This window comes from Chroicocephalus ridibundus, chromosome 20, assembly GCF_963924245.1.
Source record: "Chroicocephalus ridibundus chromosome 20, bChrRid1.1, whole genome shotgun sequence".
Taxonomy (NCBI): domain Eukaryota; kingdom Metazoa; phylum Chordata; class Aves; order Charadriiformes; family Laridae; genus Chroicocephalus; species Chroicocephalus ridibundus.
Window position 1 is genome coordinate 182,386 of NC_086303.1, and position 14,353 is coordinate 196,738.

Consider the following 14,353-nt stretch of genomic DNA (forward strand, 5'->3'; position numbering starts at 1 on the left):
GATGGCGGGAGCGGGAGGGAGAGAGCGGGAGCGGGGCGGGAGTGGGAGGGAGGGAGAGGGGCGGGAGAGGGGCGGGAGCGGGAGGGCGGGAGCGCGGCGGGAGCGGGGGGGCGGGAGAGGAGCGGGAGAGGGGCGGGAGCGGGAGGGCGGGAGAGGGGCGGGAGCGGGAGGGCGGGAGAGGGGCGGGGGCGGGGGCGGGGGCGGGGGCGGGGGCGGGGGCGGGAGCGGGAGCGGGGCGGGAGCAGCTCGGCTCGGCTCGGCTGGACCCGGACGCCGAGCGGAGAACCCGGGCCAGCGGCAGCTCCGGTCCGGCCGCCGCGGCCCCAAGGCTGCCTCGCCCTGCCCTGGTCACCGACGGACCGGGAGGACCCGCTGCCGGGACTCCGGCTCCGGCTGAAGGTTCCCGTGGGCGGTCGGGCGGTCGGCTGGCGCCTGTGGGAGAGAGACGCCGTGGTGGGCCCGCAGCGGGACCAGTGCCTGCTGCCGTCCGTCCGTCCGTCCGTCCACTCGGGCAGCCCCGCGGGACTGCAGCACCGCGGTGTGCAGTCGCCAGCCGGCGAAGCCGGGCTGGGGAAGGGGGAGGCGTTCGGCAGGTGGATGAACACGCGTCTGGTGTCGCTTGTCCGGGTCACTGCTGGAGATCAGCCCGCGCAGGCAGCGTTTCCATCCCCGCTCTTCAGAGGCCCCCCTGGTGTGCCAGGCCGCCATCATGGGCTCCCCACCTTCGGGGCCCTTCCAAAGGCCGTGTCTTTGCGCAGTAGTGGGGCCAGAGGTGAACACGAAGGCCCACGAAGTGTGGGAGGAAGATGAGGATGGACGCGAAGAGATTCACGAGGAAGGAGCCATTCCGTGTGGGGCAGGTAGGAAGGTCTCTGTCAAGCAGAGCGCCGATGTGTGTTCTGTTAAAGCCACGCCGGGATGGGGGTTGCCAGCATGGCTCTGGGCAGAGCGCGGAGTTGCCAGCAGCTGCGCCCAGGGTGTGTGAGCAAAGGGGTGTGGAGGAGATCAGAGAGGCCTTGAGCGTCCTCTCCACCGGCCTCTGCCTGCCCCGAGCTGCGCAGCCCGAGCTTGCCCACCCGGGCCTGTTCCTCTGAGACCTTCCCCGGGCGAGTCGAAGGGCTGAGGTTTCTTCTCCGGCTCACCGCTAGATGGGCCCCACATCCCTGCGGTCCCCAGGACAGGTTCTCCCGCACAGGCAGCAGCAGAAACACGGCTCCTGGCTTTCACTAGGGTTTAGGGGGAAGAAGGAGAACAAAATGAGACATGGGAATGTGCGTGGACCTGCCTCACCTGGAGACAGGGCTGGAGCCCTCAGCAGGAGCAATTTGACTCTGATTTTCACAAAATGTGCCAGAGCGGTGTAGGAGCGGGCAGGTTACTAATTTAACCCCTTTACAGTCGAGGGTCCCCTCCTCCAAAGTGCATCAGAGTTGTCTGCTGCTGCAGTAGTTGCCCTCCCATGCTATCTCCATGCCATGGGCAGGGAGTGATCAGTTCCCTGGGCGCTGGGGCCCTCCTGGCTCTCAGCACAGCCTGCGCACAGCTGCAAAGTCATTTCCCTCCACAGTGGAACGACCCTGCAGAGCAAAGGGGAAAAAGCTTTGAGCAAGGCAGTGTGGTGCCGTGGGTAGAGCAGCTCCCTGGGACATGGGGTTGACTGGGGCGCAGCTGGTCAGTCACATCAGACCGTGACATCTCTGGAGGACAGGGATAGCATTTGCCATGGGACATAACTGTAAGCAATAAGATTGCTGCAATTATTTTGCTGACTCCATCCAGGAAACCCCAGGAAGAAAACCCCAAGAGCACCCCTCCCTGGTGCCTCGGTTTTCCCTGCTGGGAAGAAGTGCTGATAAGCTGCCTCTCTCCTTGCCTGCCTTACAGCTCATAACTCTTCATACCATTCATCCAACTGAGTTTACGCAAGTCCAGCTGGGCTTGCCAGGACACAATCCAGCCCAGAGTTTTTGGGTTCCTGCACCCCCGGGCACCCTCCATACCCTGCAAGCAGGACTGGAGAGGTGGGGCTGAGCAATGGGTTGTTTGAGTGACTGGTGCCAGCCAAGGGTTTCCTCTATCCCTCCAAAAAAGCAAGCCACAGCACTTTTTGGACTTGCCATGACTCCCTGGAGCTCCAATATTGGGGTCAAAGTCCCTGTCAGTGAGACGGACCCAGCCGCAGAGGCCCTAGAGCCCCAGGACCACACGGTCCAGGGCTCAACTAAGCGGTCTGCACCAAATGAAGGTGAAATCCTGCAAAGAGAGGGGACTGGTCCATTTGTGGGGTAAGCTTCTTTGGGAACCAGTTGTAATTGGGTTCTCCATCTCACCCTGAGTAATGTGATTCAGCAAATGGGGTTGCACGTGTTGCCCTAGGCAGCCCGGCTTGCCAGTTCAGGCAAGGGGGTCCAGGGGAGCTGGGGAAAGAGCTGACCTGGGACAAAGGCACTTTTCTTTCAGAGATTGTGCCCGGGGCTGGGCAGCCTGTTCCCACCCCCAGCCTGGGCCACTGGCATGCGAAGCACTCCCTTGCTCCTGGTATGCTGGGTAAAGAAGCAACAGCTGCAGGGGCCCTTTTGCCTCAGGAGCTGTGACAGCACCCGGCAGCCAGGCTGGGAGCTAAATTTAAACTCATGCTTTGTGTGTTTGTACATGCGAGTTCAGGCTCCAGCCCCCACTCCCCCGCTGCCTCCCCCGGTGTGCGGAGGAGACAGACTCCACAAGAAGGGAGATCCGGAGGAGCTCCAGCAGGCTGGGACCTGGGAAAGGGGGGCTTGGCCGTGGTGCAGAAGGGGGAGAAACAGCTAGGGGGAGACCACCATGGAGCCTGCTTCTCCCCAGGATGACGTGAAGAAGAGGCAACAGAAGGAGAAGTCCAAGAAGCCAGTACCGCCAGCAGCCCCCCGGCCAGCCAGGGCTCTGTTCTGCTTAACCCTGCAAAACCCACTGCGGAAGGCATGCATCAGCATCGTGGAGTGGAAGTATCCTTTCTGTCTGCATGGGCACGGGAGCACCCTTGTGTGTGCCTGTGAGCAGGGGTGCTGGGGACAGGACCCTGAGCTGCCAGCCCGCTTCAAGCCTGTGCTGGCTGTCTCGTTGGGTCTGTAAAAGGCAACAAGGCACTCAGGGAGCCCTGTCAGGATGTGCTGGCAAAGACAATGGCTGTGCAAACTGCGGGTGTGAATAGGCTTGTGGGGGAAGCTGGGGCTGAGAAGCAGGTCAGGCCATGGTGACCTTTGGTAGGGTGGTGCGGGACAGACAGGGACAGCCTGGATGGCAAGGGACTTGTGGGAGTAAGCAGATTTTGTGCTGGCAGGAGCTGCGCTGGGGAGAAACCGGGGACAGCCCATCGGGACAGGGTTTGGCATGTGAGGAGGGGGCCCAGTGGTCATCCCAGGGTGGGAATGGGTTCAGGCAGAGGAGGAGGGCCAGGGTCGGGGAGCAGGAGCTGAGGATGGAGCTGGGGACAACAGGCTGCCCAGGGGAGAGGTTTGGGGGTGGGTGGTGAGACCATGGCGAGCTGATTGGGATGGCTCTTTGTGTGTGTCACCGCCGGCCTGATTCAGCAGCTGCTCCCTGCCCTTAATTTAGGGATGAGGTTTGGGTGATTGCTCTTTGATTGGCCATCTTTTCACTGGGGTGTTATAGCTCGGAAATACCAAAAATGTCATGTTTCTGCCACCCATCCAGGAACTATTTTAGGCCATTAAATATTGTGTTGTTCACCTGTATTTTATGGAAGGGAAGGAGATGGAAGATGAAACATTTCGCTTTGGCTTCAGCAGTACATTTGGGCTTATGCAAAAACAATGGAATTTGGGGATGTTTCCAGAAAATCCAGTTCTTCCACCCCAACTATTCTTGTTTCAGTTGCTGAACCTGTCTGCATGTTCTGGCCTTGGCAGGATCATCCCAGCCCTGGCCAGGCTTTGCTCCTCTTGGAAGTGGCTTGGTCGCCTTAGGCTGGCTGCGTTGCTGTACACGTAGTGCCATGGGGACACCAAATCCATGCCCCTGCACTGTCAGAGATGCCATCCTGTTCAAAACCCAGGGTGCCCATTTTCAGGCACTCAGCACATGCTGTCATCTCTGGTGGTGCTGTGCTGGCCATGGCTTTTGAGCCCTTGTTCCTTTGGGGAGAGGGAGCAGAGCTGAAACTGTGGAATTCTCCATTTCTGCTTCTCTGGCATAAGGACTGGGTTGTTCTAGAAGCATATGGAAAGGAACTGTGTCTGTGTCTTAAGCAGGCACTGAAGAGCTGGAAATAGGACTTATATCTTCCAACATGCTCAAAAACATTCCTTCTCCTGCGCCAACATGTGCCAGAGAGAGTGTGTAGCACAGAGGGGGTCATTCCCACATTAGTGCCCTGGAAGGGGAGTGTGGAGGGGAGAGGTGGGTGTCCCACCAGGAAGGTTGCAGGTGCAGGGGGTTCTGTCCTGTGCAGGACAAATGATCCAGGGCATCGGGTTTCTCCAGCGCCTCTCTTGTGCCTGGCTGTATTTATACCCACATGCACCTGGCTGCCCTCATTCAGGGATCAGGGTTTGCAAGGCATGACAGGGTCGTTCCAGTTCCTGTGGGTTGTTATGGTCTTCAGGGCCAGGCAGGCTGCCAAGGGGAGATTAGTTGTGACCATTTTCTGTGGGAGTACCTGGCGTCTGGGTTCAGTATGGCAGTACCTATTCGTGTTCCTTGGGCCCATCTCTGCTGCATAGCTTCTGCTGTCAGAGCACAAAGCTGAGCCACAGCAGCGGGACAGGGTCTTTTCCAGGCAATTGGAGAGTGGGCAGTATTGCTGCACTCAGCCTGGGGTGGGTGAAAGTCAGGCTGGCTCGAGGCAGAGGGGATTTTATGCTGAAATTTGCTGACATCTGAACCCCACCGTGTTTGTTAGCACAAGGAAATCTGAGTACTCGGCAAACTGCTGGGTATTGTGCGCCTGACAGCTAGCCCAGCAAGTTGATGGTTGTTGGGACACGTCTAACTTCGTGGTATTCCAGGTTGTTTTTCCACGTATTCCAGGTCGTTTTTCAGCCAGGAGGATTTCAGGGCACATGGGTGAGGAGTCTGCGGACCTTGGAGGACCACAGGGCTGTAAGGCACTAAGTACTTCGTTCCTGCTGCAAGGCAGATGTTGGTACCCTTGTGTGCTGTGTGGCAGGAGGCTGCTGAAGAAAAAGAAGGGAGATTACACAAGGAGATGAGGAGGATGTTGAGGCTCTGTCTCAGTGGCAAGAGGCAGAGGCACTGTGCTCTGTGATACTACATGCCTCTCCTTTGGTTCAGTCCGTCCCACTGCACTGCTGGCACTTCAGTGCCAGACTGACAGACTGGCCAGCAGCAAGCTGATTCTAGCTCCAGTAACAAGATAGGTCACCCTTCAAGGAGGGCTGCTCATCTCACCCTGTCAGAGCAGCCTCCAACCCCTGGGCTCTGCCCCATTACCTGGAACACAGAGGGGAACAGCTTTTCCAGCTGACTTCAGTTTTTAAAGTGTCATCGAGCTGATGGATAGAAGTGTCCAGGAAAGGCAAAGTAAGGTGTGATGAGCATAGGGCACAACTGTCAGCACTCAGCAGGCCAGCATGGAGAGAATGCTCCCTAGGCGCCCCTTGCCCCTTGATGCTGGGTTGGACAGTGGAATGGCCACAGTGGACATTGGACAGTGGTCTGCCACCCAGGCAGGCCTTAGCACAATTATCTGGAAAGCTGAGGTAATTAGCTGATTAACCATGGCAAAGGGAAGCATCAGTATGGCTGCAGGGCGTCTCTGCTGGAGCACTGAGTTTTGAGGGCTGTGCTGGACTCTGTAGTGGCATAAGCTGTAGGCATTCCCACAGAGCGTGTTCCCGGGAGCTGTTCTCCTTTGGAAGGTCTGCCCAAAGTGAGATGGGGATGCTGGGCAATCCTGTCTTGTCCTGGAACCTCTGAACCCACTGGCTGAGATTTACCAGTTTGCCTGTGATGGCCGGTTGGTAGTTACAGGTGAGGATGGGGATGAGAGGTCTCAAAACAGTTTATGGGGGTAGATGCTGGCTGTGGTCATAAGTGTGGATGTTGTCTCCATATAGGAAAATGGAGAGGAGAAGGCACTGGAGGGGAGTGTGGTGATTTGCGTCACTGTTGATTTACACTGTAGGTGGGTCTGGCCCAGTGGGCAGCTGGACCAACATTTTCATTTCCTCCATCTGCTTTTAGTGTTAGTAGCTTCCAGGGGTACAGGCAAAGCAAGTGGATCAGGGACAACTGAGATGTACTCGTCAAGAAACATTGTTGGCCAGGAAACTTTGAGATTAGCATTGTGACCAAAAATGTTTCTTATAGGTTTTTGCATAATGCTGTACGCTTTGCTTTTAGGTATGTGCATAGCTGCATGGTGCAGTGGCTAGGCACAAGCGCTTCAGAGTGGCAGCGCAGTCCAGATGTGACCAGCATAAGGGCAGCAAAAGATGATGGCTGTCATCTTCTAACCAGATGTCCACTGCACTCCCAGGGTACCACAGGGTGTCAGGTTTGGACCATGCTGGGAGGAACGGAGAGTGGGGTCCCTGTGGTGAAAGCCTGGCTCTGGGTGAGGTCCTGGAGGCAGAGTCTGAGTTCTTTTGGGGCTTCAAGAACATGATAGCTGAAGCTTGACCATGCTGTTTCAGTGCCCTGGAAGAGCAGTGACAGCAGCAGGAGCCTGGGAGTGACCAAGTGCCTGTCCTGGGGCCTTCAGGGGAAAACAGCAAGTCGCCCTATTTGCTCAGAGATGTCATAAGGCCCAAACAGCACAATTCCACCCTCTGGGGAATGGGATGGAGCTCAGGCTGAGCAGTCCTGTTACTCCCAACCCACGGCACTCCTGGGGACAGTTACAGGAGCACTGACCGCACTGGGGCACTGAGGCTGTAGGGCACCCGAGGATGTTAGCAGCTGGATGTTCTGCTGGAGGAGACCCTGGTTGAGCTGTCTTGCCCCTAGATGCCTTCTAGTCAGGGAGACATGGCCCACCCAAGAGCAGCTGCTCAGCAGCATCTCCCTCACAGACGCTGAGTACAGAGGGAGCCATGGACAGCACGCTCTGAAGGGTGTACCTGCTTTTTCCTTCCTGTCTCCTTAACGCTTCCTCTCAGACCCTTCGAGATCATCATCCTCCTGACCATCTTTGCCAACTGTGTTGCACTGGCCATCTACCTGCCGATGCCTGAGGATGACACCAATGTTGCCAACTCCAGCCTGGTAAGATACTGCCCTTCCTGCTGTCCTGCTGGGCAGCCGGGTGCTGGGCTTCGAGGGCTCTGCGGAGCCAGTCGCTCAGCGTGGCATGGGTGCAAGATGGTAATACCTGTAGTGGGGCATCTGCTGCCGCCCTGTGGGGCACAGTCAGGCGTCATCAGTCCAATGAGAGGTGCTGCAAAGTCAGAGGGAGGCAGAGTGGTGGAGAAACTGCTGCAAAATGGGTTTTCAGAGGGGCTGAAACCACCCCTAGGTTGAGATCAAAGGCAGCACATTGGTGTGTGAAGTACATGTGAAGGAAGAATTGATGCTAATAAATGACCAAATTCCCTCAGTTTTTTATCGTGACACTTCCAAAAGGAAACATCCTGTTCCAGAAATGCTCAAATGTTTTGTTTCAGCATTTATGGAATAAAGCTTTCTGACCTTTCATTTCAAAACTGTATTTTAATTTTGGTACTTTTTATTGATGGGGAAAAAAACCATCTCTGTTAAGCAGAGATGTTGCTGCTTTCCAATCAGTTGTTCTTTTTTTTTCCCCAGTCACTCCATTTTGCCTGAAATAAGATGTTTTGATGTGATCCAGATCAATAGTTTGCACTATTTTTGGTTTGCCATCCCTTTCTTCTCTTCAGATCCCCACTGTGGTTCTATCCACATTGATTTCCATTGAGAGTCTGAGTTTGGTGACTGAATCAAAGCATCTAAATATACCCTTTTTTAATGGACATCTGCTAATTTTGCTAATCTGCTAATTTTGGACTCCTCAGCTTTGGGATGGGGTGTGTGTTTTGTGCAGGTATTGCTGGCAACTTGTGACTTAAAGCACCTCTCTGGTTTTTGCCTGTTCCTTAGAGGCTCTGCAGGGAAAAATATTAAAGCAATCAAAGAATCTGAGACACAAAATACAAAGTAAGGTTTTACTTGTGCAGTTTTTAGTTCCTCAAAGTGCTTTTGTGTCTTTCCCTCTCAACAGGCTTTTAGTGGCAGTGAAGGTAGCGATTACTTCTCATTTCCTTGGAAAAAGAAGAGAAGGGGTCACTGCTGGCAATGTGTTATGTCTTTTAAAAATAAAACCAAGATGGGCTCACAGAGGAGGGCAATTAAAAATACCCAGGGAGAGTTAATTCCTGGGGTGTTCATTCAGCTTCCCAGTGCACTGTCTGAGCAGCTTATCTAACACTTGTGAGCTGGGGGCAGAGTTAAGCTCAAGATGCTGGTTTTGGTCTCTTCCCTGGCCGAGGGGGCATAACAGGACTTGAAAGGTACTGTTATCTCAGCTGAGAATTAAAGAGGCAAAGCAAAACTGGGGCAGGTTGACCGTGGAAAGCAAGAGGTGGGGACAGCAGGGATAGGGGGCTTCCTGCTGGGAGGGAGTTTGGGATTTGGCTGAGACCAGGATGCCTGCTAGGGCAGAGCTGGAAAAAGCCCAGCAGCATGTGGTAGTGTGGCATGATGGGGGGACAACCTGGCAGCAACCAGCCTCGCAGTGCTCCCGGGCAGGTACTGATGCTGCCCAAGAAGGCCCAACAACCTTTCCCATTAATGGGCGGCAGGCCTGTACTGAGTAACGTCCTGCATAAATGAAATTTCATCTATTTATATGTATTGGCATTCTTCAGGGGTCAGTACTGGGACCAGTGCTGTTTAACATCTTTGTCGGTGACATGGACAGTGGGATGGAGGGAACCCTCAGCCAGTTTGCTGACGACACCAATCTGTGTGGCACGGTCGACATGCTGGAGGGAAGGGATGCCATCCAGAAGGACCTTGACAGGCTGGAGAGGTGGGCCTGTGTGAACCTCATGAAGTTCAACCAGGCCAAGTGCAAGGTCCTGCACCTGGGTCGCGGCAATCCCAGGCACAAATAGAGGTTGGGCAGAGAATGGCTTGAGAGCAGCCCTGAGGAGAAGGACTCGGGGGTGCTGGTGGATGAGAAGCTCAACATGAGCCGGCAATGCGCGCTTGCAGCCCAGAAAGCCAACCGCATCCTGGGCTGCATCAAAAGAAGCACAGAGTCATAGAATGTGTTGGGTTGGAAGGGACCTTTAAAGGCCATCTAGTCCAACCCCCGTGCAGTAGCAGGGACATCTTCAGCTAGATCAGGTTGCTCAGAGCCTCATCAAGCCTGGCCTTGGATATCTCCAGGGATGGGGCCTCCACCACCTCTCTGCGCAACCTGGGCCAGTGTCTCACCACCCTCAGTGTAAAGAACTTCTTCCTAATGTCTAATCTAAACCTGCCCAGCTCTAGTTTAAACCATTGCCCCTTGTCCTATCACTATAGGCCCTTGCAAACAGCCCCTCCCCAGCTTTCTTGTAGGCCCCTTTCAGGTACTGGAAAGCTGCTCTAAGGTCTCCCCTGTCTTCTCCAGGCTCAACAACCCCGACTCACTCAGCCTGTCCTCACAGCAGAGGGACTCCAGCCGTTTGATCATCTTCATGGCCCTCCTTTGGACCCGCTCTAACAGGTCCATGTCCTTCTCATGCTGAGGGCTCAAGAGCTGGACACAGTACTGCAGGTGGGGTCTCCTGAGAGCAGAGTAGTTGGGGAGAATCACCCCTCTGGATCTGCTGGCCACACTTCTTTTGATGCAGCCCAGGATGCAATTGGCCTTCTGGGCTGCAAGCGCACATTGTTGGCTCATGTCCAGCTTTTCATCCACCAGCACCCCCAAGTCCTTTTCTGCAGGGCTGCTCTCTATCACATCATCCCCCAGCCTGTATTGATAATGAGGATTGTCCTGACTCAAGTGTAGGACCTTGCACTTGGCCTCGTTGAACTTCATAAGGTTTGCTTGGGCCCACCTCTGTAGATCGTGCAGGTCCCTCTGGATGACATCCCGTCCCTCTGTCCTGTTGACTGTACCACTCAGCTTAGTGTCATCAGCAAACTTGCTGAGGGTGCACTTGATCCCACTGTCTGAATCATTGATGAAGATATTGCACAGCACCGGTCCCAGTATGGGTCCCTGAGGTACACCACTTGTCACCCCTCTCCATCTGGACATCAAGCCATTGACCACCACCCTCTGGATGCGACCATCCAGCCAGTTCCTTAGCAACCAAACAGTCCACCCATCAAATCCGTATCTCTCCAACTTAGAGAGAAGGATGTTGTGGGGGACCATGTCAAAGGCCTTGCAGAAGTCCTGACAGATGATATCTGTAGCTCTTCCCTTGTCCACAGATGCAGTCACTCTGTTGTAGAAAGCCACTAGGTTGGTCAGGCAGGACTTGCCCCTGGTGAAGCCAAGCTGGCTCTCTTGAATCGCCTCCCTGTCCCCCATGTGCTTTAGCAAAGCTTCTAGGAGGATCTGTTCCATGATCCTCCCAGGCAGAGAGGTGAGACTGACAGGGTGGTAGTTCCCAGGGTCCTCCTTTCTACTCTTTTTAAAAAATGGGTGCAATGTTTCCCTTTTTCCAGTCACCAGGGACTTCACCTGACTCCCACGACTTTTCAAATATCATGGAGAGTGGCTTGGCAAGTACATCAGCCAGTTCCCTCAGGACTCTGGGGTGCATCTCATCAGGTCCCGTAGACTTGTGTATATTCAGGTTCCTCAGGTGGTCACGAACCTTGTCTTCACTTACAGTGGGAGGGACTTGGTCCCGCAGGTCCCCGTCTTGCAGTCCTTCAAAGCGGGAGGTGTGAGGAGAGAGGCTGTCAGTGAAGACTGAGGCAAAAAAGTTGTTGAGAACCTCAGCCTTCTCCTCATCTGTTGTTACTAGTTTGCCATTCTTGGTCATCAGGGAGGGCACGCTTCCTTTAACCTTCCTTTTCTGGTTGACATACCTGTAGAAGCCCTTCTTGTTATTTTTAGCATTCCTTGCCAAGTTCCGCACCTTGGCCTTCCTGACTTCATCCCTACATAACCAGGCAGCATCCCTATACTCTTCCCAGGACACCTGATGCTTCTTGAACTGCCTGTGCAGTTCCTTCTTGCCTTTTAGTTTGACCAGCAGGTCGCAGCTCAGCCATGCTGGTCTCCTCCCTTTCTTACTTGATTTCTTACACATGGGGATCAACAGCTCTTGTACTCTATGGTAAGCATCCTTGAAGATCTGCCAGCTCTATTCTTCCCCCTTGTCCCTGGGGGCAGTTTCCCAGGGCTCCTATTGAGTAACTCCTCGAAGAGCCGGAGGTTGGCTTTCCTAAAATTCAGGGTCCTGACTAGGCTCCTTGTCTGGCACGTATCCCTCAGGACCGTGAACTCCAGCAGTGCGTGGTCACTGCAGCCCAGGCTGCCTCCAATCTTGACATCCCCAGTGAGCTCACTTGCATTGGTGACTATGAGGTCCAGTATGGCGTCCCCGTGAATTCCGTACTGGACCCCATAGCCAGCATGGTCGAGGGAGGTGATTCTTCCCTTCTACTCTGCTCTGATGAGACCCCACCTGGAGTACTGCATCCAGCTCAGCACAAGAAGGACATGGACCTGTTGGAGCGAGTCCAGAGAAGATGATCAGCCCCCCGCCAGCTTTCTTGGTCCCCTCTTCCTTCCAGCGTGTATTCCACCAAGCAGATCCCTGAAGAGGCCAAAGTCTGCTCTGCTGAAATTCAGGGTAGCAAGCTTACCGTGCTCCCTTCTCACTGCCCTAAGCATCTTGAACTCCACCATTTCATGGTCACTGCGTCCAAGGCTGCCCTTGAGCTACAAGGATTAGCTGTCCTGTCCCCTTCTCCCTCTCCCATCTGCAGGGCTTGCCTCATCTACCTTCAGGGGAATGGGAGAAAGACACAGAGCTACTGTTTTGCGAAGCATGGTTGCTGCAAGCCTCTGGAGAGCACCCTTATTGGTGTTTTCTGTTTAAAAAGCCCTTATGAAAGACTTCAGCAGTGCAGCTCCCCGCCCTGCGTGTCCTGGTGCAGGCAGTCCACGCATGCATCCTGGTCAACACATTGGTGTACATATGAAAAAACGTTTTTATTGGGGAGGGTGGTCATACACTGGCACAGGATGCCCAGGTGGGTTGTGGAGTCTTTGGAGACATTCAAATCCTGCATGGACAAATAAGCTGGCCCTGCTTTGAGCAGCAAGGGGTGTGACCTGGTGATCTCCAGAGATCCCTGCCAGCCTCAAACCTCCTGTGATCTGTGACAACTGCCTCAGCCATGGCAAGGGCCACCCTTAGATTAGCAGCAAAGGGCGGTGTGACACAGCAGAGGTGATGGGGGCTGGAGCTGCAGGGGAAAGGGGACCGGGGCCTAACTGGGACTGAGAGGGTCTAGGGGAGGTGCAGGGGAGAATGGTGCAGGAGCAGGAACAGAGGGCATGGAGGAGGGCAGGAAGCAGGAGACAATTTGGGGTGTGAGTGCTGTGATTCCCACTGCACGAGTATGTCTTCTGCTGGGCAGCAGGGGTAGCTGTCTGGTTGTGTTATGGTCACACTGTCCCCTCACTATCTATCCCCCACTTTGGCCAGCTCAGAGGCTTTATCCAAGCCCTGATCCCCCTGTTCCCTGGGAGGAGACACCAGGGACGGGAAGCTGGGGCTCTTTCTGGAGAGCCCTGTGTGGCCATAGGGACTGGGAGCTGACATCGCTGAGCAGGCTGGAGCTGTCTCTCACTGCATCGCATCGGTGTGGTGCACACTGTTGTTCCTGCTGCTCTGCAGCCCATTCAGCACCCACAGGCCAGGTGACTGTGTCCCTAACGTGGTTGAAGCACGTGTGTGTGTAGCAGCCCAGCGTGTTGCGAAGACCTACATCTTTTTATAGTGGCTTTTTGAAGGCTGGGCTCTTCATACACCCAGTCCCAGCTCTGCCAGGCAGCCCTGCCATCCTTCCCTAAGCAGCCTCCCACCGTGAGTAGCCAGCTCTGAATTCTCGGAGAGAAGCACTGTTCTTCTGGTTTGGGCTTCTCAAAGGGAGCTCCAAGGTCACCTTTTGATTCTGGGCAGGGGGTTTTTGGAGGGAGATCCCTGCTAATCAGAGACCCTGGAGCCTGATTCTGTCCTGCTGGATGAAGCTTTTGCAATGCTGGGGCTCCAGGCTGGATCCTGACACTCAGCAGCCTGGGCCTTGGCAGCTGCAGGGCTACTGTAGCTTGCAGTGGGCTCCCCCATTTCTGCTCCATTGCAGCAGGGGAGATACCCCACCACAACACTGTCTGCCGATGCGGCTCTGCCATCCCTCTGAACCTGAAATGATCCTCACAACAGTTGTACTTACATGTCAGGGATTGCAAGTTCAGGTTTTGGGGATAGAGTAGGGGGAATCTGTCACTAATAAGGGGGCAAGGTGAATGGTGTTGAGTTGCCTTAGCTAAAAGCTTGAAGACAGAGCCCTGATAACATCAATAATTGCAATGCTTAGCTCTCTGCTCTTACCATTGCTGCCCTCAGATCCAACAAGGAACTGGTGCTTGTATGAGTGACAGTCATACAGGGATGCTTGGCAAGACCACTGCTTTTGGATGTGGTAACTGAGCAAGCAATGCTTCTGTCTGAGCTCTGGCCCTGGTTTCTTCAATGGACAGCATTTTCCATTTGGCAAGCCAGAAGGACCCTGGGAGGAAGGTGTGCTCGCAGCACTGCAGCCTTCACCAGTGGGGACCCGCTCCCAGTTTGGTCTCAGAGAGGCATTTCTACCTTTCTGGGTGCAATTCCCTGCAGAGCCCAAGCAGGGATACTCCTTGCCCTCTTGGGGTGCAGATGGAGAAGGGGGGCCATGGAAAACCAGAAACATAAATAGCCCCGTCCATCTGGCTGCTTCAGCGGGATTTTAATCCAAGTCTGGAAAGGGTCATGAGCAGCAAGGGCAGTGATTGCAGTGACAGGCAGAAGCAGGTGGGCACAGGCAGCTCTTGGCTGCACTCTGGGGAAAGACGAGCTCTTCTGGGCCCTGTGGCTGCAGGGCTGTGCCGAGCCCCTGCATTGGGGTGCCAGGTCCCACCTCAGAGTGGGTGCAACACCTCTGCCCAGCAGAGCCCCCGGGTCAGCTTCTAGCAGCTCACTGCCAGGCAGATGTCTGGCATTAGGCAAGAGGTCTTGAGCCCAAGCCCTCACTTCCCTGGGAGCCCAGGGCACGAGGGCAGCCACAATGCAGCTGGCTTGTCCCACAGTGACTGTGTGGTGTCTCCAGGACAGACCAAGGAAGCCCTCAGCTGGAGAGGATGAGGAGGAGTCAG

The 14,353-nt window shown here is 55.0% G+C and overlaps 1 protein-coding gene across 4 annotated transcripts in view; it reads left to right on the forward strand.

Moving 5' to 3' along the window:
* The first annotated feature begins 658 nt into the window (after positions 1–658).
* Positions 659–14,353, forward strand: part of CACNA1S (calcium voltage-gated channel subunit alpha1 S) — a 52,513-nt gene continuing 38,818 nt past the window's right edge. For 2 of the 4 annotated variants that reach the window (XM_063356353.1, XM_063356356.1), the window contains exons 1-2: positions 2,741–2,981; positions 7,119–7,224. In XM_063356353.1, the coding sequence (XP_063212423.1) occupies positions 2,821–2,981; positions 7,119–7,224 (267 nt within the window). In that variant the 5' untranslated portion in view covers positions 2,741–2,820. Of the gene's footprint in view, positions 861–2,740; positions 2,982–7,118; positions 7,225–14,353 lie in introns of those variants that run through there. The other 2 variants (XM_063356354.1, XM_063356352.1) reach the window with 2 other exon arrangements.